General features: G+C 48.8%; 6 protein-coding genes across 6 annotated transcripts; 1 reads left to right on the top strand and 5 right to left on the bottom strand.

The window, feature by feature from the left end:
* Positions 1–365: 365 nt before the first annotated feature.
* On the bottom strand, positions 366–2,015 carry NCS57_00918100 (uncharacterized protein; the record flags this gene model as incomplete). The annotated part of the gene is made up of 4 exons (XM_053058964.1): positions 366–1,676; positions 1,738–1,775; positions 1,866–1,899; positions 1,950–2,015. 4 exons carry the CDS (start codon positions 2,013–2,015, stop codon positions 366–368), a joined length of 1,449 nt encoding a protein of 482 aa, XP_052911035.1.
* Positions 2,016–3,664: 1,649 nt separating this feature from the next.
* Positions 3,665–4,135, bottom strand: NCS57_00918000 (AAA domain-containing protein; the record flags this gene model as incomplete). The annotated part of the gene is made up of 1 exon (XM_053058963.1): positions 3,665–4,135. The coding sequence occupies one exon, from the start codon at positions 4,133–4,135 to the stop codon at positions 3,665–3,667; it is 471 nt and encodes a 156-aa protein (XP_052911034.1).
* Positions 4,136–8,337: 4,202 nt separating this feature from the next.
* On the bottom strand, positions 8,338–10,740 carry NCS57_00917900 (uncharacterized protein; the record flags this gene model as incomplete). Its single annotated transcript, XM_053058962.1, has 8 exons — positions 8,338–9,202; positions 9,255–9,588; positions 9,637–9,871; positions 9,927–9,954; positions 10,007–10,178; positions 10,231–10,342; positions 10,397–10,559; positions 10,607–10,740. The coding sequence occupies 8 exons, from the start codon at positions 10,738–10,740 to the stop codon at positions 8,338–8,340; spliced, it is 2,043 nt and encodes a 680-aa protein (XP_052911033.1).
* Positions 10,741–13,291: 2,551 nt separating this feature from the next.
* On the bottom strand, positions 13,292–14,019 carry NCS57_00917800 (uncharacterized protein; the record flags this gene model as incomplete). The annotated part of the gene is made up of 3 exons (XM_053058961.1): positions 13,292–13,365; positions 13,410–13,486; positions 13,538–14,019. The coding sequence occupies 3 exons, from the start codon at positions 14,017–14,019 to the stop codon at positions 13,292–13,294; spliced, it is 633 nt and encodes a 210-aa protein (XP_052911032.1).
* A 1,587-nt stretch (positions 14,020–15,606) lies between these two features.
* Positions 15,607–16,371, bottom strand: NCS57_00917700 (Pectate lyase; the record flags this gene model as incomplete). The annotated part of the gene is made up of 1 exon (XM_053058960.1): positions 15,607–16,371. The coding sequence occupies one exon, from the start codon at positions 16,369–16,371 to the stop codon at positions 15,607–15,609; it is 765 nt and encodes a 254-aa protein (XP_052911031.1).
* A 5,482-nt stretch (positions 16,372–21,853) lies between these two features.
* Positions 21,854–23,283, top strand: NCS57_00917600 (Peptidase s8 and s53 subtilisin kexin sedolisin; the record flags this gene model as incomplete). The annotated part of the gene is made up of 3 exons (XM_053058959.1): positions 21,854–22,101; positions 22,162–22,198; positions 22,429–23,283. Exons 1-3 carry the CDS (start codon positions 21,899–21,901, stop codon positions 23,281–23,283), a joined length of 1,095 nt encoding a protein of 364 aa, XP_052911030.1. The 5' UTR covers positions 21,854–21,898.
* Positions 23,284–23,616: the final 333 nt, after the last annotated feature.

Below are 23,616 nucleotides of genomic sequence, written 5' to 3'. Positions count from 1 at the left end.
TTTAGGCAATTTTAACTCACTTTTATTCAATCATCGTCTCAATTGCAGCATGGCATCTCGACAGCTTTCCATTAATAGAAGAATACGGTGTCACAAAGACAGAATTGAGGTAGTTCAAAACCGGCAAATCTGGGCTTTGGCTGGATCTTTCGCGAGGATACTTGGCTTGACCCATACTTATGAGTCGCAATGGGGGCTAGGGGTTTATCAATTCCACAGTTGAGAGGAATGTCCCAGTGACAAGCAAAATACGTTATCTCTTGTCTCCTCCTTTGTGCAATGCATTAGCATGCAGTTTAGCGTTTAACGAACAGGTTTATGATACCTAACATTCCAAGAGGGTCTCAGTCAGGATCAGCGCCTGTTTACATCTTTGCTTGATCCCTTGAAAGTAATTTCACTAATCCAGGATGCAGTTCGTCGATAGAATTGCATCCTATCAGACGCATGTTCCTCTCCAGCTCATCCTTGAAAATTCGCATGGCTTTCTCGACGCCCTTCTGACCATACCCTGTCATCGCATATAGGAATGGACGACCAATCCCAACTCCGCGAGCACCAAGACAGAGAGCTTTAAGAACATCGGTCCCTCGGCGAACGCCACCATCCATATATACCTCAATTTTCTGGTCAAGCCCACGTTCTCGCAAGATGGGCATGACCTCGGCCAGCACTTCGATGGGAGCTTCGGCGTATTCAAGCTGGCGGCCGCCGTGGTTGGAGAGAATTACACCGCTGACGCCATATTTTACCGCTGTAAGGACATCCTCAACCCGCTGTACGCCCTTGATGATGATAGGCATCTTCGTAATGCTCTGAAACCAAGGGATATCTTCCCAAGCAAGGCTTGCGTTTGTGGTGAGCGAAGGATCAAGCTCGGTGGCTGGCGCATCCTCAAACTCGTCGGTGTCGCTTGTCTCACCCTTATGGTGCGACCGCAAAACTCTTTCGCGACTACCCAAGTGAGGGTTATCAACGGTGATGCAGAGAGCCTTGCAACCAAGTCTCTCAGCCTTTTCAACAGCATTACGGGTGGCGTTACGGTCCTTTTTCACATATATCTGAAACCATTGAGTGGCATCCGGGGCCCTGGCAGCAGTAATCTCCTCGATAGGGCATGATGAGTACAGCGGTATCATTTGCACAATACCGTGGTTGTTGCTTGCTCTTGTTAGGACTACTTCGCCCTCCGGATGACCCAATTTGGCACTCGCTGTAGCTGAGACATAGATGGGGATTGCCGTCTTTGTCCCCAGAAGAGTTGTCGATATATCGACATGTTCGACATTGACGAGAACTTTGGGACGGAAACGAATCCTTTGGAATGCAGTTATGTTTTCCTTGAGGGTCTGATAGCACATGTGAGTTATAGGGTGCCCTACCCTGATCAATGGAATGCAACCTACGAACTCGTCTTCTGCTCCTGTTGAATAGTACTCCCATGACTCTCTTCTCATAGTTTGTTGAGCCACGGCTTCGAAATCTCTCAAAGTAAGGCATTGTGAGAGTGGTGGTTTCTTCTCGAGGGCAATTTGGCGTTCCTTCTCCTCTTGTGGGGTGGTGGATTCCACGGCCTCGCTGGAATCAATAGCACCCAACTTCTGGCAAGGCTCAAGCCACTTATCGAGTATATCCTTTGAATGGACAAGGTTGAATCGTTGAGTAGCGTCTCTGCCCTAGAGTAGTGGAATGTAAGTCCTCGTCGTCTAGATCAAAAGGATCGTCAACTTGACATACCGCATGCATCAAAATGACTCTACGGCCTCCAGGGTGGTCTGTCCCAAGAGACCATCGCATCCAGCGTTAGTGGGAATGTTCTTATGCCATCATCAAGTCTGATGACTTGATCTCAGTGTGTCACTCACGGGCAAGGAACTTAGTCAAATCATAGACTTCGTTCTAGGATTATTTGGTAAGTTTAAACTCCAGCAGTTATGGTGACAACCTACATGAATGATAAGCCAACAAGACTTGGCGTTGTTATGCTTAGCGACTTCCGAGGGGTGTAAAGCCATATTGGATCAGAATATGGCGTTCCTATACGGATCGTAAGACGAATGTCATACGTAGTTCGAGGTTGTAGGCGTCAACTCGTGGGAAAGCGAGAGTTATTACATATACGGAGTCTGCACGAAAACCATGGTGCATGTTTCATGATTTTATCCGTTGGCAAGAAATAGGGGTTGGGGCAGATTTTTACATGATGTGCGAGTGGGGATTGATGGTGCAATGATAAGGAGTTGACGATAGCAAAATGGCCAATTAGCAGAGTATTTCTATTGGGGCTTAAGCGGGAGTAACGCAAGGTTCGTCTTATATGCTACCCACTAATTCCCCTTTAGTGAGGTAATTAAAACTAAGCAACACAATTCTGCTAGCGAACTGGTAATGTTTTCAGGTCATATAATATGCAAACCATATTAAGCGAGGCTATATACTTGTCTGTGAGCTATGTATCACGTTGAAGTTCGTATTTTAAAATTAGCTGTTACGCCTATTAGTTCCGGCAGCTTATTTAGAACAACCTCCTGAGAACTATAATTGATTCTTAGTCTTTAGAGCATCGTGGGACTATAACAGAACATCATGGTCAATAACAGCATTGCTTCTACTCCAACATCCCTTGTAGCAGTCCAAGCCCACTATTAGCATCAGAAATCCTTGATAGCAAAACTGGAAGCATAGCCTGCTCTACACCTTCTTCCTCTTTCGTGCCCTATCACTCGGATCAGAGGATTTGCTGTCTGAATCCGACTCTCCAACCTCCTTACTGTCCTCGCTCGACTCGTCTGTGCTATCCCTCGCCCGCCTCCCCTTCCTTTTCTGCCGTTTGCCTGTCTTTCTCTTCCCCTTTTTTCTCTTCCTCCCCCTTTCCTCTGCTTCGCTGGAGCTGGAGCAGCATGTCGAAAACTCGTCGTCCCTCAATCGGCTAGCTCTAGCATATTCAGGGTCGCTTGAAAGAGTCACTCCTTTGAGATACTTTTCAAACTGGCTTGCTGCCCTCGCCACCTTTTCGAAATTCTCAGGGCCCAGAACCGGTACCCACCCTTGCTTGGCTTCGTAAGTGGCGAGGGCAGCGGCTGTCTGCAATGCGTTGCGAATCTGCCTGATGCATTGTTAGTTCGTTCCATGTAGTCACGCCATCTAGCTTCCTAAGAACTTGCCTTCCGTTCCAGACAACGAGGCTTTTTGATTAATCCAACTTGTTGAAGTGTCGCTTGGCAAAGCGGAGGATATCGCTCTGTTTGCAACGAATTTGCTTTCCCTCCTACTCAAACTACTTCTCAATCCTCTTGATGTTGTTTTCCCAGATTTTCATTGACTGACCAAGGTCCAATCTCTTGTATAAAAGACTTAGATGGATGCGGGACTTGAACGCCCTGTTTATTTGTCTGACTCGATTTGTTGTTAAGAACAGAATGCCCTACCTCGATCGTCAACATTTTAGCCTAAAAACATGCCCTGAGACTATTTAGGGATCACTAGAAGGCAAGTTATAAAAATTCTTACGCTATTATACTCGAGACTTCTTAGAAACACTATCCAGGATCTGTTAGAGACACAAAAAGACAAACATCAATAGTATATCTCATGTTACTCACCAGACACAATTAAGTCTCGTTAGATGTCCTCATCACGTGCCTTCAAGAAGACATCAGCTTTATCAAGTAGCAGCACACATCCCCATTTGTGAGCTAGTTGAAAGTTCTTTTCCAGATTCACTTCCAGTCTCAGCCTTATCTCCGATATCTCCATAGGTGATGGGGAACAATGGTCGCTTAGTATGTGAAGCTACCCATTCGGCGGTGCTTATCTTGCCGACTCCGGGTTCACCGTGAAGAAGAATGATGAGGCCGGTGCCCTTGCCCTGAATGAAGTCCACGGACGAAAGGCCTGCATCGGACTTAGATTGATGGTCCTGGAACACGTAGTGGTTCTCGACGAGGGCGAGTACTGTCTCTTTGATATCGGTATCGATAACGAGGTTATTCCAGCCATCGACATATTCTAGGTCGCTAAGGAGATCAATATCAAACGTGGCCCATCTCCTAGTGCTCAAAACGAATCCATGCACCTGCAGCGGTAGCAAAACCAATTGGTCATTAGTTAACGGGTTTAATCCGGCCGGGACCATCTCGAGAAGAGGCTTATTGCTCTGCTTAAAGCTGTTCCGCTCGTGTGCATCCACCTCATAGTCTATGAAGATAGCATCATTGCTACAACATCCTAATACAGTGCACGGGGGGGTCATCAACGTGGTGTCCCGTAACTCTTCATGGTCACCAGAAACCAGGAGGCCCTCGAGCCCTAGATGAGGCTTGCTGTATTTCTTCAGTAATAACGCGAGCTCAAAGTCAACGATGACCTCGGACTCAACCTGTATTAATCATTATCAGCACCAATCAATGATCCGTGGTAGACGAGGGGTAGAAGCCGACGAACCTGTTCTTGATTCTTATCCAGTGTCAATCCCTTATACTTACGATAAGCTCTGACTTTTAGTTTTACTAACTTAGCAAACTCCATACCTCTATAGAGAAATTTCTCACAGATCTCTTGCGCATCCTTATAGAATTGCAATAGGACGATAGGTAGCAAGTATATCAGCCTTTCACCATCAAACTTACGGATGTAAAATGTCCTATTCACTGGTCCGAATTGAATGCCATCGAAATAGATGTAAAAGCACTCCAAGGCAAAGGAACCATGCGAATAGCCCTCATTTTTCAGCTTCTCGAATGCAGGTAGACCCGTACGCATAAGAGCAGTTAGCTTCCCAATAATCCAATCCCTTCCATTATCGCGACCTCCGGTAGTATTGGCAACTCGATACCTATAGTGAACAGTTAACAATCGACGACCTACGCTAGGATTTGTAATAGCCTCAGTACCGGCGAAGCGCTAGTCAAATACTCACAACTACATCTAGAGCATCTCTTTACCAACAACCTCATATCCCGGTTTGAAAAGACACCACAAGTCGTGAAATGCAATCGTGGGGCCACTGTCATGGCTCAAACTATGCTGAAGCTTGATAGGACGAAACAGATGAGTGTTGATTGCACGGCACAAAACTCTCAGATGTTCCAGCGCTTCGATGGATTGTGTCTCCTTGAGCGGGCCAGCAGCATGGCTTAGTTCCTGGCTACCTTTCGATGGGGATTCCTCCCGAGGATCATCGTGGTCCCCAGTGGCATGGAGCTTCTCCAATTCCTTTAAACGGTTTCGAATGTCCTTTTCAAAGCTTACGAGCAGCTTGAACGGTCGCAGCAGCAAAAGCCGATGTCCATACCGCCCTATTTTTGTCTTACAACCTGTGAGTTCACCGAGGATCCTGATCAGAATCTCTGATCTTATCCAAATTTGGTAGGCATCTGTGTTGGGGTTTATATTCTGGATATCAGCTGAATGGCTGACTGCAGAACAAGAGATGCCAGTGGTTGTGAAGAACTGGCTCTGGGGCGGGTGTCCCTTGAGTATCTCGATGACGTGTTTCGGCTCATCGTCGATTTCTTTTCGATGTAGCCAGTCGGTCAAATTGGGCCAGTAGAGCTTTAGTTTGGGCTTGAAATCGGCCCAGCCGAGCTCCTTGATGTTGGGAATCAAAGGACCATCACCACTTGCGCCCTGGAGCGACCAGCGTCAGCCCGTAGTGAGGTGTTTCAGACATCTTGGAGGAATAGGCACCGATAGATCTAAGAGTGAGACAAGTAGTAAAAGAAGCCATAGACTCTTACGAACTGAATGTTTGGGCGATGGGACGAGCCAGCTTCTTGCCAATACTGGATGCATGCTCCCCTCATCCGCTGCTGATAGCTTCTCCAAACTCGACTTTTCGTTGCTATGGATCATGCCAGTCGAACCCTACCCAACTACGGAAACGCCGTCAATGTGGGGGAGGTGCAAGTGCAAAAGCAAGAGACCACCGTCGCGCCGACCGCGGAGTCTGTGAGCATGAAGGGTGACTCCCAGTGCTGCACAGTTAACAATGACATTCATTTCCACGGAAGTAGCCATGGCCTTCTCCCTGGCCGCATGCCCGATACTGACGCAGCAACTTGGCTTCAAAGTCACTTGATGAAGGGCCCCAATGAGCCAGTGGTGTGGAGCACTGCCGCGCGGGACTTTGTTTCAGGAGAGGAAGAGAAACAGCAGATGAAGCAGCTGTAGCATACCATATCATCATTTGCACGTCCGGATCGACTGACAGGTTAGCAATAGCGAAGATCAATGGCGTCGGACCGTGACGTTTCTCGAAAAACTCGACGACGCCATCTCAGGGGCCTCATTGAAGCCAAAAAAGAAGACCAAAAACGCGGAAAACCAGCCATCTGATCAAACAACGACTGAAGAAGCAGAGGAGGCAGTGTTGGCTGAGCTGGAAAGATCGATCAGTCTACACTAGCACAAGTATCGGAACCTGACATCGACGAGCGGAAATCTCCGCGACATTGAAGACAATGCTCACGCATTCTTCCGCTGGCTGAAGTCACTCCCAGACCAACATCGCATTTCTTTATGCCGTAAGTCCTTCCCACCGGCGTGACTTACAAAGCCCATGTTGACTCGAGGCCACTATCCTACAGTTGCCATTAGATCCATCTTGAGAGTGAGTGCCCAAAGCGCCATGATATGCCGACGGTGAGACTACGTGACTTACACAACTTGTCAAGGCTGTTTCGGATGAAGAGATGATGGACGAAGCGGTGGTCGAAATGCTCGCAGCTTTTTTTTGCGAAATCGGCTCCGGATACAACTACTTCAGAGCCATTGAAACTTCGCGGCTAACAACCTCAATGACCCGGGATACCATCGAGATATTCGAGAGCCTCACAACCATTCTAGTTTTGCTCTTGAAATATTGCTCTGAGGAGCTTCCGGGTAGGTCTTCTTTCCCCCAAGTACACCTACTGGACCCCAGCTGACGTTGTTGGTGTTCCAATCTTGAAGAAACCCAGGAAGGCGGTATAAATATAGAGCTCGCACACATCAAGCAGAGGCTACTTTCCGCAGAAAATATTGCCAGGAATGGAGAACGACCAACCAGGCCCCCTTTCTTCCCGAGACAAGAACACGGCACCGACCATGGCGACTATGGCTACACTTTTGATAACGTCGTGAGAGGGGTCCACTACTTACTCGAGCACCAAATGCGTCGAAACGTAGAGACCAGTGTTGGTCCACCGCGGCCCCCAGCACAATCGACCAGCCGGTACCTGTCGTGTGCCCCTCAAAAAGATCTGGTAGAATCGGCGACTAACCGAGATGACCTAGGCCTCACCATGAGAGCTCTTTTCAGATACGTCGATTTTGACCCTTCAGAAGCGGCTGCTGATTTAGCAAAAGCCATTCACCCAGCTCCTTCGGCGAAAGCCATGGGAGAGCTTGCTGCTTTCACACACAGAACAGATTACCAGACTTGGCTCAAGGACAGATCCCAACCATCTGCGCTGTTAGTCCACGGCATGTCACAGAAACCCGGGGCGGTATCCAGTCTTTCCTACCTCTGTACCCAAATCGAAAAACACTACACCGATGATGAAGACGTCATAGTCCTCTCTTCCTTCTGCGGAATACGGGCCGTGAGCGGCAGTAGAAGAGAGAGGTACAACGCAACGAAGCTTGTATGCCAGATGATAGGTCAACTCCTCAGCGACGAGAGAACAGCGGCAGCCTACACACGAGATCCAGTCAAGCGCCAGTGGGCAAAGGGTATCAAACAGAAAGACCTCAAGACACTTCTCGATGTCCTGGTTCTGTTGATCAAGTGCAGGACAGTCGTCTACTGTCTGGTCGACTCTGTCACGGTGATTGAGTCTGGAAGGTTGCGAGAGGATACTGAGACGCTGGTGGAGCAGCTCCTTGGGGTGTTGAGGAAGCAGCAAAGGAAATCAAAGAGAGAGAAGGTCGGTGATGGTTTGGTGTTGAAGCTGTTGGTGACTGATGGTGGGAGGAGCCTATACATTCATGATCTCTTCAAGAGGCGGGAAATTATCCATGTCAGTGATGGAGGGCTCTGTGGAAAACATGAAGGGTTGAAGTTCTAATCCCAGCCCATCATCGGGAATCTATGAGAATGGTTAACTTCTACGTCGCTTATAAAGCCCACAATGTGGGCGCTTGGAAGTATTTGACTTGCGATATCTGTACTCCTCATCATCCAACTCTATTGCACTGGTGGAACATCACCCCTGACTCTACGGTGGGCAAACAAGCCGAATGAGATGGTCTAAAGGTCGAGATAAGACAACATTTCGTGCTTTGATTCGTCTACACGCACTTGAATATCCCCAAAACTTCTGTTGCTAATCATAACCAGACGCACCTACGGCACGTTCAATCCTTCTGGTCCAAGTCTTTGATCGTTTCATCATCAACCACCTTTCCTTCAATCGCAGGATCAACCTCAAATTTCCTAGACTTTCCTAGCATTCCCCTGGCCACTCGTACCATGCTGTGACGGCCTTCCCAAAGCGGGAAAAGACCAACCGCAATGGAACTGCCACACAGCCAGATAATTCCCACAACGACCCATCCAGTGAAGAACTCCTTGGAGAAGACATAGGATGAACCATACATTGGCATAGGCCAAAGTACAAGGAGAGCCAGCGTCATACAAACCGTCATGATCTTGGCTATCTTGGAAGCCTTGTTCAACTTGGCCTTGTCTTCTTCGGGAGCGACAAGAGTAAATGCCGCCGGTGGGGGGCCGTTTTCGGAATCCTCCATAAGATCAGACGAATTGGAGTCCTCAATCTGCTTGATGGCTGCCATGGACGACCAGTCATAACGGTCTGGCCCAAACACGAAGGTGAAGAAGGGAACAAAGATGACGGGACTGAGTAGCGCAACGACATTGCCCGCGAGCATGGGATTGTTGGTACCGAGGTTGTCGACACTCAATACCCCGTCGAATTCTTTCGCGCAGGTGACTGTCCAGGCAATGAGGGCGCAGCAGAGTCCAAGAACCGGTGAGCATGCCGCAGCGATCCAGTTCTGTCGAGTCCAAAGCAAGGTCAAAGTGGCAGGGATGACGGCCGCAGAGATCATGACTCCCATCCACAAATAGAGCCACCCCATGCTGATGCCGGCATAGTGAAGTCCTACGCTGAAGCCTGCCATGATAGTACCGTATGCGATGACACTGGAGTGAGACACGGCAATCAGACGATTGCCAGAGGCACGAGGGTTGATATAGGTTCTACACAATGCGTTAGCAGGACTAAAGGAATGACAAATGACAGAAGCCTTACTGGTAAACATCATAGGTGAAAATGGAAGAGACAGCAATCAGCTGGGCCGACGTCGCTGATGTGACGGCCATGAATATCATGATGAGGGTGCAGATGGCGCCCGACTTTCCCAGCAAGCCGACAGCAGCATACGGGAGTACCAAACCAGCCGTCACATCTGCCGGATCCATGCGGTTCGGATATGTTGGGAAGGCTGGGTTTGTCTCTAGGGCCAGGGCACTGAGACCCATGGTCGTGGCGCATAGCCAAGGAATAGCAAACCAGGACAAGCCGCCGATGATATATCCAGGCAGTGCAGACACTGGATGAGCCGCAATAGCCTTGTTGTAGTAACCTGATGCTGAGTTAGAGATGTAACCTGTTGAGCGAGAATCATACATACCATTGTCCATAAAGACGGTTCCAAAGTTGCCAACAATGTTGATGACAAAGAAGATTATGCCTTCTCTTGATCTCATGGTTAGGTAGGAGCCCTCAGCATTTCCGTCTACCGGATGAGAGGCCGCAGCCTCGACGAGAAGCTTGTAGACCTCTCCTGGGGAACCAAGCTCAGTGCCACCAGCATACGCCGTGAGGGCGAAGATGAGAATAATGACGAGAATGACAACCGTATGGACCTAGAACACGACAGTCAGAACGATAAGCTATCAGACGTGTGAGAGCTTTACTCACGTAATCAGTAAGAAATGTCGCTTTGATACTACGCCATCAGTTAGAGCATTTCAAGACACAAAAGTAGTTGAATCACATACCCTCCAAACATTGTGTACAGAACAACACCCAGAGGCAGCAGGAAGCAAGCAGCAGCGGTGTGCATGCCAGTGAGAGATGTCACGACGGCGGAACCTCCGGTCAACAGCATGGCAGTCACAAGAATATTGGTGAACAATCCGAAGCAGATATACACGCAATGTGTGAGGCGACCTGTTACGGTCAGTGAAGTCCAGGTCATATCCATCGCGAAATTCCAACTCACCATAGCGAGCACGGATGACTTCCAAAAAGGTATGGGCGTTTGGTGCTCTTCTCTTCAACTCGATTGCAATGGTGGCAAACAGGATGATCTGGACAGTTGCGCCCGAAGCGTACTGACATCACACGTCAATATTAATGAGACGACTCAAGGCCACACTCTCACATACCCAGAATGGTCCGGAAACACCATATCTGTAAGCAACTCCAGAAGACTGCAGTAGTGTTGCCGCCCAGGTCCAGCTAGAAACGACAGCAGAGGCGACCAGGCCAGACTTGACTGTCCTGCCAGCCGTGTTGAACATTTCCGAGGTTTGCTGCTCATTGTTGTATCTAGCAAGTTAGCCAAGACCATTGGATGCACGACAAGACCTCAATACCTCTTCAGGATCCATGTCGTCAAGATCATGCCCAATGAAAAGAGAAAGCCAAGACCGACAATGATGCCGTATCCGTAGGCTTGGCTCAAGGGAGGCTCAACAGTGCCGGAAGATGGACCACCGCCACCTGCCATGATTGCGAATTCTTGTGAAACAAAGGAGTACCTCTTTGACAAGACAATTGCGGCGACCAAGCTCGTCCAGCCAAGAGCTTGACCCAACTGCCAAGGCTCATACTTTATATCAGAGTCTTGAACGCATGTTTCACAAGGTGATCGTCCATGTTCATGCTCTTGGCGATAAGTAGACTGATCCTGATTGGACAATGCCGGCTTGACATGGCCGAACCAAAGGCGTGGGGTAATAATTAAGGTTGCAATCCGCGCGGAGATGTCAGTAAAAATGGCTGAGATGGCGCAGATAAGGCTGATCCAAATGACGATAAGCGCCTTTTCGACGCCATGATTTGTCTGATCGTGGGCGTTATCTTGTTATCTGCCAGCGATCACCGCTCTCTCCTGGCCGCCGGCCCGCTATCTCGCTTCCATCAGCGAGCTCTCTATTCAGATACCGACTTGATTGGCTGCCAAGATGCGGGGATGTTGACCGTGCGGTTTGAATAATGTTCCGATTGACAGGGGAAGCCTGACCGGCGGCCACACCTATCAAGCTGATTATATTGACAAGTAGTCAATGCTTCTACATTCTTTACGTACGTATCATTTGTGCATCTCACCTCCTCACGTGGTGTCTCTGGAAACTTTTGAAGGTTGTCACAGAGAAAGTCTTCTACCGACAGTCCGCGCAACGGACAAGTGAACCAAAAGGCTCCCAACTCTCGATAATTGAAGAGGGTTCAACACATGTTCGTAAACCTATACACTGAAGCTGTTGGGATCTCAGCACATGGCTGGTTTATACTCCCCTTCGGGCGAGATCATCGCCGATTTCAGCAATCGTCGGTCGTATGCAACGCTACCCTGAAGAGCGTGGTGGCAGGGATGCACACTTCTGAAGTTTTGGGTTCCAGATGAGCCCAGGGTTCTCATTCTTATCTATCTAGTATATGACTGGGAAATCAATTCACGCACGTTATTTTCAATGATAAGAAGTCACTGTTTGATCGCTTCAGGCCCTGTTATTCTCGGATCGACTTTACTCGGGGGGTCTAAAGTCCGGCCTATTCCCGTGCTTGGCCTTCCGCAACTTCGTTGTGCTCGGAAGACCAAGCCCTAAGCCCTTCCATCATGGTAGTAGTGGAGCTGGAAAAGAACAGGAACGGACCGGCAAGTGGATAATTGCTTCGGTCTGCCAACGGCTAAATTGGCCTCGTACTCACAAGATAGTTAGATGCCTAGACGAGCAAGCAGATGACTGGGAAGTGAGACTTTGTTTGTCGTACTCTGACAATGCTTTGCAGGCTAGCTATTAGGAGTTCGACCGCCAAGCCAAGGTTGCGTCACACCTACTAGATAAGCCAGGGCCCTTGTCATTGTGTGAGTTTGTTCGAATGCTGATCTCCAAGCACACTTTCGACCGCTCGTTCCAGCTCCCCCTACAACGCCACCCTTGTCTCGCTTGTGCAGCAACCACTCACGGCTCCCCATCTAGCCCTTCTTCACAGATGCGACACATTACCATGATTCGTTTATGGTTCTCACGTACCCAACCCTAATCCTCCCCTCGATGTGGTAGAATGGTTCATAGAAGCGGACCGCACAAGGCTCTGCACGTAACCACATTCCCTGCTCGGTGTGAAATATTTCAGAATTCATCTCGCCTCCTCTCCACGACCTTCTTTGACCTTTCTAGCTCTCATGCTCAAGTTCTTCACCTCACCTCTATCACAGCAATGAAGACGATATTATTAACGACAGGGTTTCCCGTCTAGCCGCCTTCATCTTCATACTCTATTGTCTCTAAGAAGACCAATGTAACAACCAAGATACCTCCACATAGCTGAGTTGTTCCGACACCAATCGCAGCTGTTGCGCAGGAACACGCTTAGTAACGTCGACTTTGTGAACGCGATTATAGTCGGAAATTGCTGACCAGCACGACGACTGTAGTTTTGTTGCTAATGTGAGTTGTCAGCTTCACCAAGGCAGCACCATCGCAACAGTTTTATAGGAAACGAGGGGGGAAAGGGTTGCCGCACCATGTAAGACCTTGTGCAAAGACTTGTAAAATAAACCAAGCACTGAAATCCTGATAAATACATCAATGTCATCCGTTTCACCCAGATCGCAGATACTTTGACACAATTTGTAGAAACGCAGATGAAACTCATTAAGATCAAGCGACAAGAGTAACCCGTTGTGATGTGACCCGAAAAATCGGCATTTAATATAATGCCATCTTGGCAGCTATTTCAGAGCTTACAGAGAAGTGGAAAAGTCAAAGCCGAGGGGAGAACTAGGACATGGTGTCTTAAACAACTTGAACAAATGTGGAAGTAGTGTCAGCGCGTCCAGATCAAACGCTTTTCTCGCTGTCTAAAAGGAGGAAACAAAGATCGTAACAAAAACAACTAGACATAAAAGCGTCGTTTGTTGAAACATCGACTTCTCCGGAGCCGAGCTTTTCTCCTGATCCTTTCTTTCTCCTGCCAGTTCAAGATCTGACTCCTTATGGATGAGCGCCACTGCTGGAACCCTGGTCACGACAACGTCACGTTCAGCCTCTCTAGTTTCGAGGTCCCGGGTAATGGTTATCAAGCTCATCGTTTCCCACAGAGTGATGGTTGAGTTGTGAATTGTCTGAGTTTCAGTGGGTGTTACTTCGCTGTGAGCGTAATACCCACATAGTTCTGTGAAGCCATAGGAAGATATTGGACCTAGAACTGAGTAGCAGTCGCCGTTGTTGTCGCCTTGGAAGCCGCTACAAACCGCATCAGTATGAGGAACACAAGCGGAAGAGTTGCTCAAATACCTCGGGCAACATATCGTGAGAGTCTCGGAGGGCAATAGGACTTGTTTCCAAACCTCTTCTGGGTCTGAAGGTTGTGCTCTGCCGGGCTCCCAGTGACCGAGCCAGCGAGAGTAACTCTGCGTCAAGTATCCCGAGATCCCTGTGAAGGATCCACCTTCGTTAACGAGGGTAGCGGCAGTGGTCCAGCCTTGGGGGCAGTAGAGGCCGGGGGAATAATAATGATAAAATCCAGGGTGAAGTATCTTCGCGTATTCATCAGTCATGAGCTTATCGAAAGCGTCCCCAGATGGTATGCAGTCGCCAAATGTTTGGACACCGGTACAGGTTGGGTAAGCCCAAAGGATGCCGGGTTCTTCTGTTATACCCAAGTAAAGATGGTCTGTTTCTGTGGCGCATGATGTTGGTGCTGAATAGACCGTTGTTAGCGGGCCGAAGTTAGTAATGGTGGCTCTATGACCAGTCACAACTGTTGCGGTGGGCATGTTGGGATAATGGTCGAAGAAGCCTCCTGAGTGTCTTTACTCAATGAAATTCACCATTCTAGGGCTTGAAAGTGGACAACAACCAGGTATATGTGCCCATTCTTTGAAAACTCCAAGCAAGCTTAAAAGCTTGCCGCGACAGCACGATGGAGTGGCGCAGTTTCTCTTGGCAGTTCAAACACCTCAGGGAGGCCTCTCTATATCCTGCGATGGCTAATAAATACGATTGAGGGTAGCTCGGCTACTTCTAGAATCGGTCTAGCTGGAAGAGGCACAGCAGTCGAGAGCTCTCCTGGGCGTTGCATTGTAGGCGGGGTGGGCTGCTTGAGGCTATACTCACTTGCATGTGATTCCAGTGCATAGCCGAGGACATGCAGAGTCTCTCCGCATTCTACATTCTTCGTATGCCCTCAAGATTGCTTTTACAACTCTGAATGAAGCACGGAGCGGGATCCCTGCTGATCCAACGCCACAGCGAGCTGAATTGTGCTCGTTTGTCAAGGCAGCAATAGATGCTGGTCTTCGTTCCTTACCGTAGGTTTGCAGGGTGATAGACCGGTTGTCTGAGAACTACGATCGTAGCCGTCCAATTCGATTTGATCTAGAGCCGGCCTGTCCAATGAGATAATCCGGGCTCTCTTTCAGAGCTATCTCCGTGATGGGCTATGCATGACCGGGCAGCCTGAGCCGAACGCCTCAATTGTTTCAGTGAGCTCTTGCGCTCAGGAATATTAGAATTGGGCACCTATCTGGAGAGTTCTTGGATAGGAAGGAAGAATGACCAAGCATAGCGGAGCACTCAAGAACGTGAAGATCTGTTCAAGTTCCTCCAATGAATCTCAATCAGAGGCTGTTGTCCCACTCCCATCCGTCTGGATGATCTGGATAGTGGGTGTGAACCAATGTGTCCGTCAGGTCAAGGCCCTGGGAACAAACCTAGTGAGTGAATTTGTCCCTGGGCGCGTCATTATATAATATGTACCGTCTGGGTCGCAGTGACCTTTCATCACAACATCAGAATCGCAAGTGTAGATAAATAAGTTCCCATCCTGCACGTTGATTCTCATTCTGGCCCTTGCCTAGGCTATGGTATAGGAGAGGGTCTTCACTTTGAAGCTCTGTATGGCACCGAGAGAAGGGCCGCTTGTTTAAAGTGAGGATATTGGCGGAGGGTATGAAGACTCTGTTCCATGGGCATGCACTGCCATTTTTTAAGGCAAAAGGGGCAGCGCCCGAGCTTTACGGCGACGAGTGCAAGTTGGTCTTGAGACGTCTTCTGGCTGTACTTGAACTTGGATAAATGGAGGAAGACCAAGGGGCGGTCAAAGACAATCTGAATCTGACCGAATCGGCTCACAGTTTGATGCTCGAAATGTTTGGATAACATATCCTCGATTATTTATGGTAAAGCTAGTATGTACAAAATGATATAGTAATAGTTTGGGGAGCCCTCATGGGTTCTTTTCTTCTATTACGATTAAGCCCTTCCGGCACGCTCCCTCACATCAATTACCTCCTCTCCTCCAGATGCTTTCGTCCCCGATGCGTCCATCGAAGCCGAGCAACTGTCGTTGTTGTTGTATGCGCTTAGCACGAGCTGACGGAAGTGTACTTGCAGGCGGAGCTAGGCCCGGAGCGGAGCAGCTTGGGCTCCTTGCCGGGGACGGTACCCTCGTACTCACTGCAGATCTTCTTGACAGAGGTAGCGCAAGTGCCAGTGATGGTAGACTTGTCACCCTTGTTGGAGTTGATGCCAGTGAGGAGCTTGCCGTTGTAGGCCTTCACGTTCTTGACGACGACGTTGCGGGTGCCCATCTTCTTGCAGTTACCGCAAGATCGGTAAAGCTTTCCGAAGTCGACGACAGTGAAGCCGTCGATGGTAACCGTACCAAGACCGTTGTGCTGGATAACCTTGTCGGAGGCTCCAGTAGCACCACCACCCTTGACGAGAGCGTTACCGTCACCCTTGAGGGTAAGGGCGTCCTCGCAGACCTTCTTCCACCAGACGTTCTCGATGGTGCAGGAGCCCTGGCAGTGAACACCCTCAATCTGATCGGTGCCGATGATGACGTTCTTGAGGGTGGCTCCGTTCTCAAGAATGAAGACAGCATCCTTGTCGCCGCCCTCCTTCTGACCAGTGCACTTGACACCACGGCCGTAGGTCTTCATGCCACCATCAAAGCTTCCCTTGATGACCTGGGGGGACTTGTAGGTGACGGAACCCTTGGAGGCGGGGATGGGGAAGGAGGCACGCTTCTCGAGGGCTCCCATGGTGTTGGGGGTGATGTTGCCCTGAGGAGTGGCAATAGCGGCAGAGGCAAAGAGCCCGGTGATGACCATGGAGAACTTCATTTTGATGGTGATGAGTTGGTAGAGAAAGTGTTGAGTTTAGAAGTTGTGGAAGGTAAATATGAATCAGTGAATGAATGAGTGTATAACCACCAGGGTCAACGAGTGTAAGAAGTCGAAATGTTTGAAAAGAGAGACAAAAGATGGCAATGAGGAATGAGTAAAAAAAAAAAAACTTCACAGCAAACGGATGAGATCGAAGCTTTATATGGAAATGAATCTCTTGCTGAGCCTTTGATATCACAGCTCGTACATCTCCTGTCTACCCTGGCTTTGCAATACGAGCTTTCTGGCCTCGGTAGCCCCGGCCAGGAGTTTCAGATCGGCCTCATTGATACAGGCATGCCTGTCCATTGGCGGAAATACTAAAACAAACTGAGGGTCTCTCCATCGACTCTTCCAGAGCCTGTCACCTGTCAGTGTGGGGCCGATCCTTTGGGATATTGACCAGGGATCGGCCATCGATGCAGCCCTGAGCGTTCACTGGTGACTACGTTTTTAACTCCGTATTTCACTCCGTACTGTCAGGCTATCCTTCAACTGCTAAGAAATGTATGATTATGCTACTCGAATAAGGCTCAAACTGCGGAACACTACCTCTTGCAGATAAGCAACAACTCCTTTCCGCGTAAAATCTGAGACGACAGTAGTCGGTCCGGAAACATGCCCCGTAAGGCGTAGCCCTGTTTAGTTAGCGCCCCAGTTGCGGAAATGAGATGGGTTCACCCGCCCACCCAAACATCCTGGATCCCCTCGGGTCATTAGTGTTAAAAAGAAGCTTCATTGAGCTTGATTTGGCGGGAAAATGTGAGCCCTCGAGTGACATGCTAGTGACATGCTGGTGACATGCCCGCGTAAAATGACAAGTCCAACTCAAGTGTCAAACCATCCACTGCCAAACCGTCACCGTTTTTTCAAGATGCCATGGGATCGAAGCCAGGGGTATGACCCATGCCATGTCCCTCGACTGGGTTTATCGGAAGTCTCGGCGATCTCGCGTTCATCCTTCAGAGTCTCGAATCGCTGACCAAACCTGACCATTTCCGGAAACCATTTCGCGCCCCTCATGTAGGGTAAGCCTGTTCCCTGACCATTTCCTTTCAACGTCGTCCTTGCAAAGTTCTAAGATACGGAGATGGAAATTTCTATTCAATACGTAAATAGAGAGAAATTTTCATCTAACTCCATATTTAATATGTGTTTTTGTAAAACGCTGAATGTCTTGTCCCAGTGTTTCACGTTTCATTGAAACGACGTCTGCCTACAAAACAGTCCTTTAGCATAGGTACCACTGAACAGGTGGTCTATCACCAACTTGGACGATTTCCCATATCTGTAATAGAGCTACATACCTCCTTTGCATTTTTCATGGACATAAATAGTTAAATGAATAGATCGCACATTTTGTCAAGCAAACAAGCATATGTGCAATGAAACATTGGCGAGATTGGTTGGGATGGTCCATTCGGAGCAGCCGTTAAGTAGGAGACGGTGTGACTTCTCTCATGCATCGTATGGAGATGAGAACGGCGACGGCCTACGACGCGTGCAAGACGGCGTGCAAGCAGCCATCTAGGAGGTGCTCGCTGCTATTGTCTCTTACAATAGGATATTACTACTGATTGTCTGAGGCGCTCTAGTGCTATGCTAATACCTTGCTTGTGCTTATATTGTCAGAACATGGTTCGTTTGTTTTGTCATCTCGCCTGCTGGCTCTGAGATTATTGTTCATCGGCCACATGATGCAGGAACCTGTACTCGTCCATTTTTGGCTTTCAGATATAATCATATTGTTATGGTATCAAAATACCAACGTGCGATTCATCATTGTTGACCTCGACGCTTGATGAGCAGCTAGATCTCTTGTTGGTTGGACAGCTGCAAGACTTCTCCGACTGTCCAGCGCACATTCGATTGAGAAAGATGAGTATAAGATGAGCATTTTGGGTGAGCGCTTTTCCAAGCCCCCCCTCATTCCAAGGACCTATCTGGTGGCGGGTCGTGAATGCTTGCACCAGCGGTGTAATGTGCGACATCCACTTTTTTCATTTATTTTACTTTGGACAACCAACACAACCTTCTCCTGGAGCCTAGGCCAAGGAATGAGTGGATCCACAAACAGAACTATCGTAACAATACAACAGCGTTATCATAACCGTGAGCTTGTGGCTCGTTCAGCGGGCAGTATATCTTACGTCACTTCATTGAAGGTCTTCCTTATGATGGACATGATCGGAAACCGTTCACCGCTTGCTCCCCATTTTGCTTTCCCATATTGCTTTACGCCCTAACACTATTCCAATCGGTGTGGAAGTCCCGCAGTTCGGCGGCTATTGCGCAGTTTGATATCTGATCATTTGTGGACTCGTACTTCGCTGTTTCGAACTAATGATGGCACCCATCTCCACTCAACATTATCAATTCCTCCTCATGCAAGGCGTTTGAAACGCCATCTCGGCTGTGTAACCGACATGCTTGTCCCAGGCATACGAATGCTAATCTCATCGACAGGCGGAGTGCCTGCCTTTTCTTCCGGTTGCTGATTATTCTCTGGAGGATATGTTTACCCTTTACGATCTTGGCAACGCATCTTTCATTGCTCACTGAAAATATGCTTATGATAGGGGTACATTCTCTCAATATGCCATTGATGGCCTGCTCAAGTGATCTGTCATTTCATATACGACAATAGTGAAAGCCGGGCATTCTCCATGGTCTTTGAAGTCTCTTCTGATCTGCTGATATAACATTCCTTCTTGCGGGGAGGCTATGGATTCCTTTTGTTGCAGTCTTTCAAAAACGAGAAAAGGCTTGCGTGAGGGATCAAAATGTTCTTCTCTAGTAAGCCAGCCGGCCTGGAGTTGGCCGAATCTGGAAGTCTAACATGAGCACGAGGCGGTTTCGTAGTAGGAAGCATAAGAGTTAGACTTAAAAGAGCCTTGTTCTCATAAAAGAGAGACATTAAGACGGCTAGTATTTATTATAGATCACGGTTATAAGTGAGTACGAAACCAATTGGATTTAAGTGAATTTAAGTGAAGGAATTAATCCGCCGTGTTTGGTGTGTTATTGGAGTCACGTGAAAGGTCCCGGGGCTGAGTCAGCTATGAGCCGACCAGTCGGAGAAACCCCGGCTGAATTGGTTAGTGGAAGTGAATATTCCTGATTAAGGGGCTCAATAATTTAACCCAAAAGAATCAGCAACACGAGCACAGACGGCTGAAGGTCGTCCACAAGGGCAATCCAGCTTTTCAACACAATAACAGCCTTGCATTTCGACACTGACGGACCATGGTGACATCGTCTCGAACCGTAGAAAGGTGCCGACGTTTATATCAGCGATGGTAGAGCCATTTTCCTCGGCCACTGGGATAATCTCAATTACCCAGAGCAGTGGTGTAAAATGCCCAAAATGTTTAAAAAGCGTAAGTCTTAAGTCTAAGTTTAGTGTTCGAGAGCCCAAGTCCAGTATCCAAGCCGTTTGCCCATCATCGCCGATGCTGGTTTCGGAGCGGCTTGAGTCAGCCAAATGACAGGTAGCTTCTGAACACACTCAGGTCACGTTTACCCGACAATTATCTCGTTAAATCCGGGCGATCGATTAGGCAGTCACGGAAATACAATGAATCCACCCGGTTGTTGGAATGCAATGTTAGATGATTCATCATACCCGTATCGCATTCCTGTAAAGATCCCGAATTCTGCCCATGAGGGCGACCATCGACGCGCCCTGTGAGACAGCCCTTGCCTTGCCACCAGGGATAATCATTGTCGGTGGCGGGCTGACCAACTGACAGCAATGTGCCTCGTCTTGCCGGACGAGATCGAGATCGGTCCAAAACGACCCTTGCGTTGGCCCAAATAACCAGCTGTCAGACCATGCTCCGAGACAAAGACTTCTTCTTTTGGAAAATTGCATTGAACCTGGTGAGCTGACTAGAAACGAGAGCATGTGTCTCCTCGCAGAGGGTTCGAGATCCTTCAAAAGCTGCCCTTGCGTTCCCAGTTGTGTCCATATATGGTATTTCCACCACCAACAGCTGAAACTTCAAAGATCTGTCGCACGATCGGAACATGGCTGGCTATTTCGGATCGTGTTGCGAGGGCATCTTGCGCTCTACGATGCGTTTTCTCCCCGGGGGGTTTGCTTGTACGACTAATAAAAAAAACAGGCGCCATACCTCACATTGTTAACAAATTCGGCATGCCAATACGCTCGTGCACCCACTCTAGTCGGCTGTTATATCAACTTCGTCTAAGAGGCTCAAGTTCAGGCTGACAAGATGCAGAGCAGCCTGTCTATTCTCGTGGTGCTTATTGGCATCAATATCGCTGGGGCTGCTGACTTTGCCCCTTCTTCTCTGTGTTTTACATACATCTCGACCTTTTTGGAACCAGTAACCACCGCTGCTCTCCGCCCAGAGGCGCTGAATCCTTCAAGCTCCCCATCAGAGATCTCATCCTTCACAGCCTGCCTCTCACTGCCTTGCATCTCGGTTCAGCTGCCAACTTCTACTCGATCGTTTGTTGACCCCAATGAATCATCTGGTACCGAAGATGTCTCCCGAGCGATCGCTGGCAGCTCAATCGTACGAGCTGATTTTGCGAAATCAGAAGGTTCGAGCCCAGTGCCGATTCCATAGCCCCGACGGGCTTCATCACCACGAGCTCCACATCCAGCCCAGCTTCAATCGACACCGAAATCCAAACCTCCGACTTGAGTGTTCAGTCAAGAGCCTCGAGGGACTCTACCAGCACCAGATCAATATCTAATTCAGCGTCAATCGACACTGACACTCCTGAGCCTGATCGATTGGTCTTCTTCTCCATCACCCAGAGTGTGGAAGAGGCCGACGATGCTACAGACGGTTCCAGGAAAAGAGACTTTGGAGGTTTTGTCGGCAATGGAAGCCTTCATAATCCTGACAGCTGCATCGATGCCAGGTTATTTTTCTTTTCTCAGGATCGACTCTTTGATGACGATGGGCCCATATACTACCAGGCTGGAGATAGCCACAAGCCGTTTCGTGGCCAAGAACCGCTCCCTGAAGGGGCCATTGACACGGGTTTCTTGAGTGCAGGAGATTACCTCCGCTGGACTCATGTTAGACTGCCCAATGGCAGAGCGAGCTTTTTTTCTGGAGCCTGTGAGTGGGCAAGTCTACATTTCATTCACCTCCCAGCCACCAGGATGCTTGCCTGCTTCTTTGTCTATTTTATCAAGTATGTTAGTAGCTACATATATCCTTCCTTCCCTATTAACGAGTTAATAGTCTCTGATTGTCAAGATGACCGATTGGTCTCTGGCACCTCACAGAGTACCCTGCATGCCTCGACCACCTCGGACGCTACCTCCCCAAATGCTGCCTCCACACATACCACCGTCTCAAAACAAGATCTCTTGACAACCCCAGATCCCTCGTTTATCTTTAACCCTCCGACAGACGATCTTCTATCATCAGAAAGCACAACCAGGGCGGTCCCCACGAGGTTTATATTCACAAACTCGTCTAGCCCATTGGCTTCCTTCATGACTTCGACTCCCCTTGAAAGAGAGAGCGCTAAAGTCAGCCTTGAACAAAGTTCCTTTTCTGGTCACACTTCATCAGTTGACCTGGCAACATCGACTGGCCCTAAGCTTGAAGAACTTCCATCTGTGACCCGTCCAGCCGCCCCCGGCTCTATGATACTGGGCTCTACGCAGGCTCCTGGGCTTGCCAGCCCTGAATCCAGGTACGTAGATAATTCTTCTTCTCCCCTTACTTTGTCGGTTGACCTCTTGCCATCTCCCAGCTCCGAGTCAGAGAGGCCTTTCTTTACGTCAGATTCAGTCGCGACTCCATCTTCTCATATTGCGAGTACTCTTCCTGCATTGTCAACACCAGTCTTTGTTGAAGACTATCCAACAAGTCTAGAGTCCACAATTATGCTCGCCGAAACGACTAGCTCCATGATCACCGAGTGGATAACCTCCGAAACAACCAGCTCAGAGCCAACTTCCGACATGACTAGCTCCGAGGCAACCAGTATTACATACCTGACGACTGACTCAACGACAAGCTTGACAACGCTCCCCCAATTGATGACACAACCGAGTCCACTACTGGCACCACCATGGACTCAACAACCTCCGACTCGACTTCAGACTTCATAACGACCGACCCTACGACCTTCGCTACAGATTCTACCTCAGAGTTTACTACAGACTCTACCACCGACTCGACCACAGATTTCACTACCGATTCTACTACCCAAGACGAGACGACTACGACCACAATGACCCCTACCACCAGCGAATGTATACCTTTTGGCGCCACTCCTTCCCTCAGTAACCCTACTGCACTCGTAAGCGACAGCCAAAGCGTTGACGACGCTTTCTACTCCGTCTCTCTACCGCTCGCCATCGGCGCCTTTGATGTCTACGACACAAATGTCTTCGTCAGCACAAACGCCATGGTCACACTGGGATCCGGGACTCGCGTTTGGTATTCTACCCCATTGCCAGCTGATACCGTCCCGGAAGTCACGGTGTTCGCGTATTGGTTCGATCTTGTATACCGGGGCTTCCCAGGACACGGAGTCAGGTACGAGGTCTTCAATGGACCTCAGGGTCGTCAGGTCACCTTTGAGTGGAGGGGGTTAAACTATGCGACACAGACTCTCCGCTTCCATATCCAACTCAGTTTCTATGAGGACTTCCCTGGCCGGCTTAATGCCTCGTTCATTACTACGGCGAATAAGGGGGAAGGTGCCACTATAGGAGCACAGAATCAGAGAGTTCCAACTTTCTTACAGTGGTCGTATAATACTCCAGGTTCAGTTCCGGACGGGACGTATGTTCTGTTCGAAACTGATGGAGGGAAGCCTCAGTCTATGACGACTGGCCTGTTGCCACGCTGGGGCTGTTCTGACTAACCAAGTCCCTGATTTCTCTTTTGTGTATGTTTTACCTATTTAGAAAAGCCTCAGCATGACGACAGTAGGATTAGCTAGCAGAAATGAGAGGGTCAGATATGCAAACCAAATACGTGATCATCAAGGAGAGTATTCTGGAACAAGGGCTTCTAGCGCTAACGCAAGTGGATGCTTGAACTCACTTTGAATCCTGTAAAAAATGAAAATGGACCCAACTTATGGAAATATTGCACCAGGCACTCTGATTCACTCATGACGACTGATTTCTCGCGAGATTCAGTAATTCAAAGGGGTGTCTACTTTAGAAGGAGCCCCTGTTGCGAGCCTGCATCT

Source organism: Fusarium keratoplasticum, chromosome 7, assembly GCF_025433545.1.
Source record: "Fusarium keratoplasticum isolate Fu6.1 chromosome 7, whole genome shotgun sequence".
NCBI lineage: Eukaryota > Fungi > Ascomycota > Sordariomycetes > Hypocreales > Nectriaceae > Fusarium > Fusarium keratoplasticum.
Note: the sequence above shows the minus strand (reverse complement) of the source record. Positions and strands in the feature narration are given on the sequence as shown.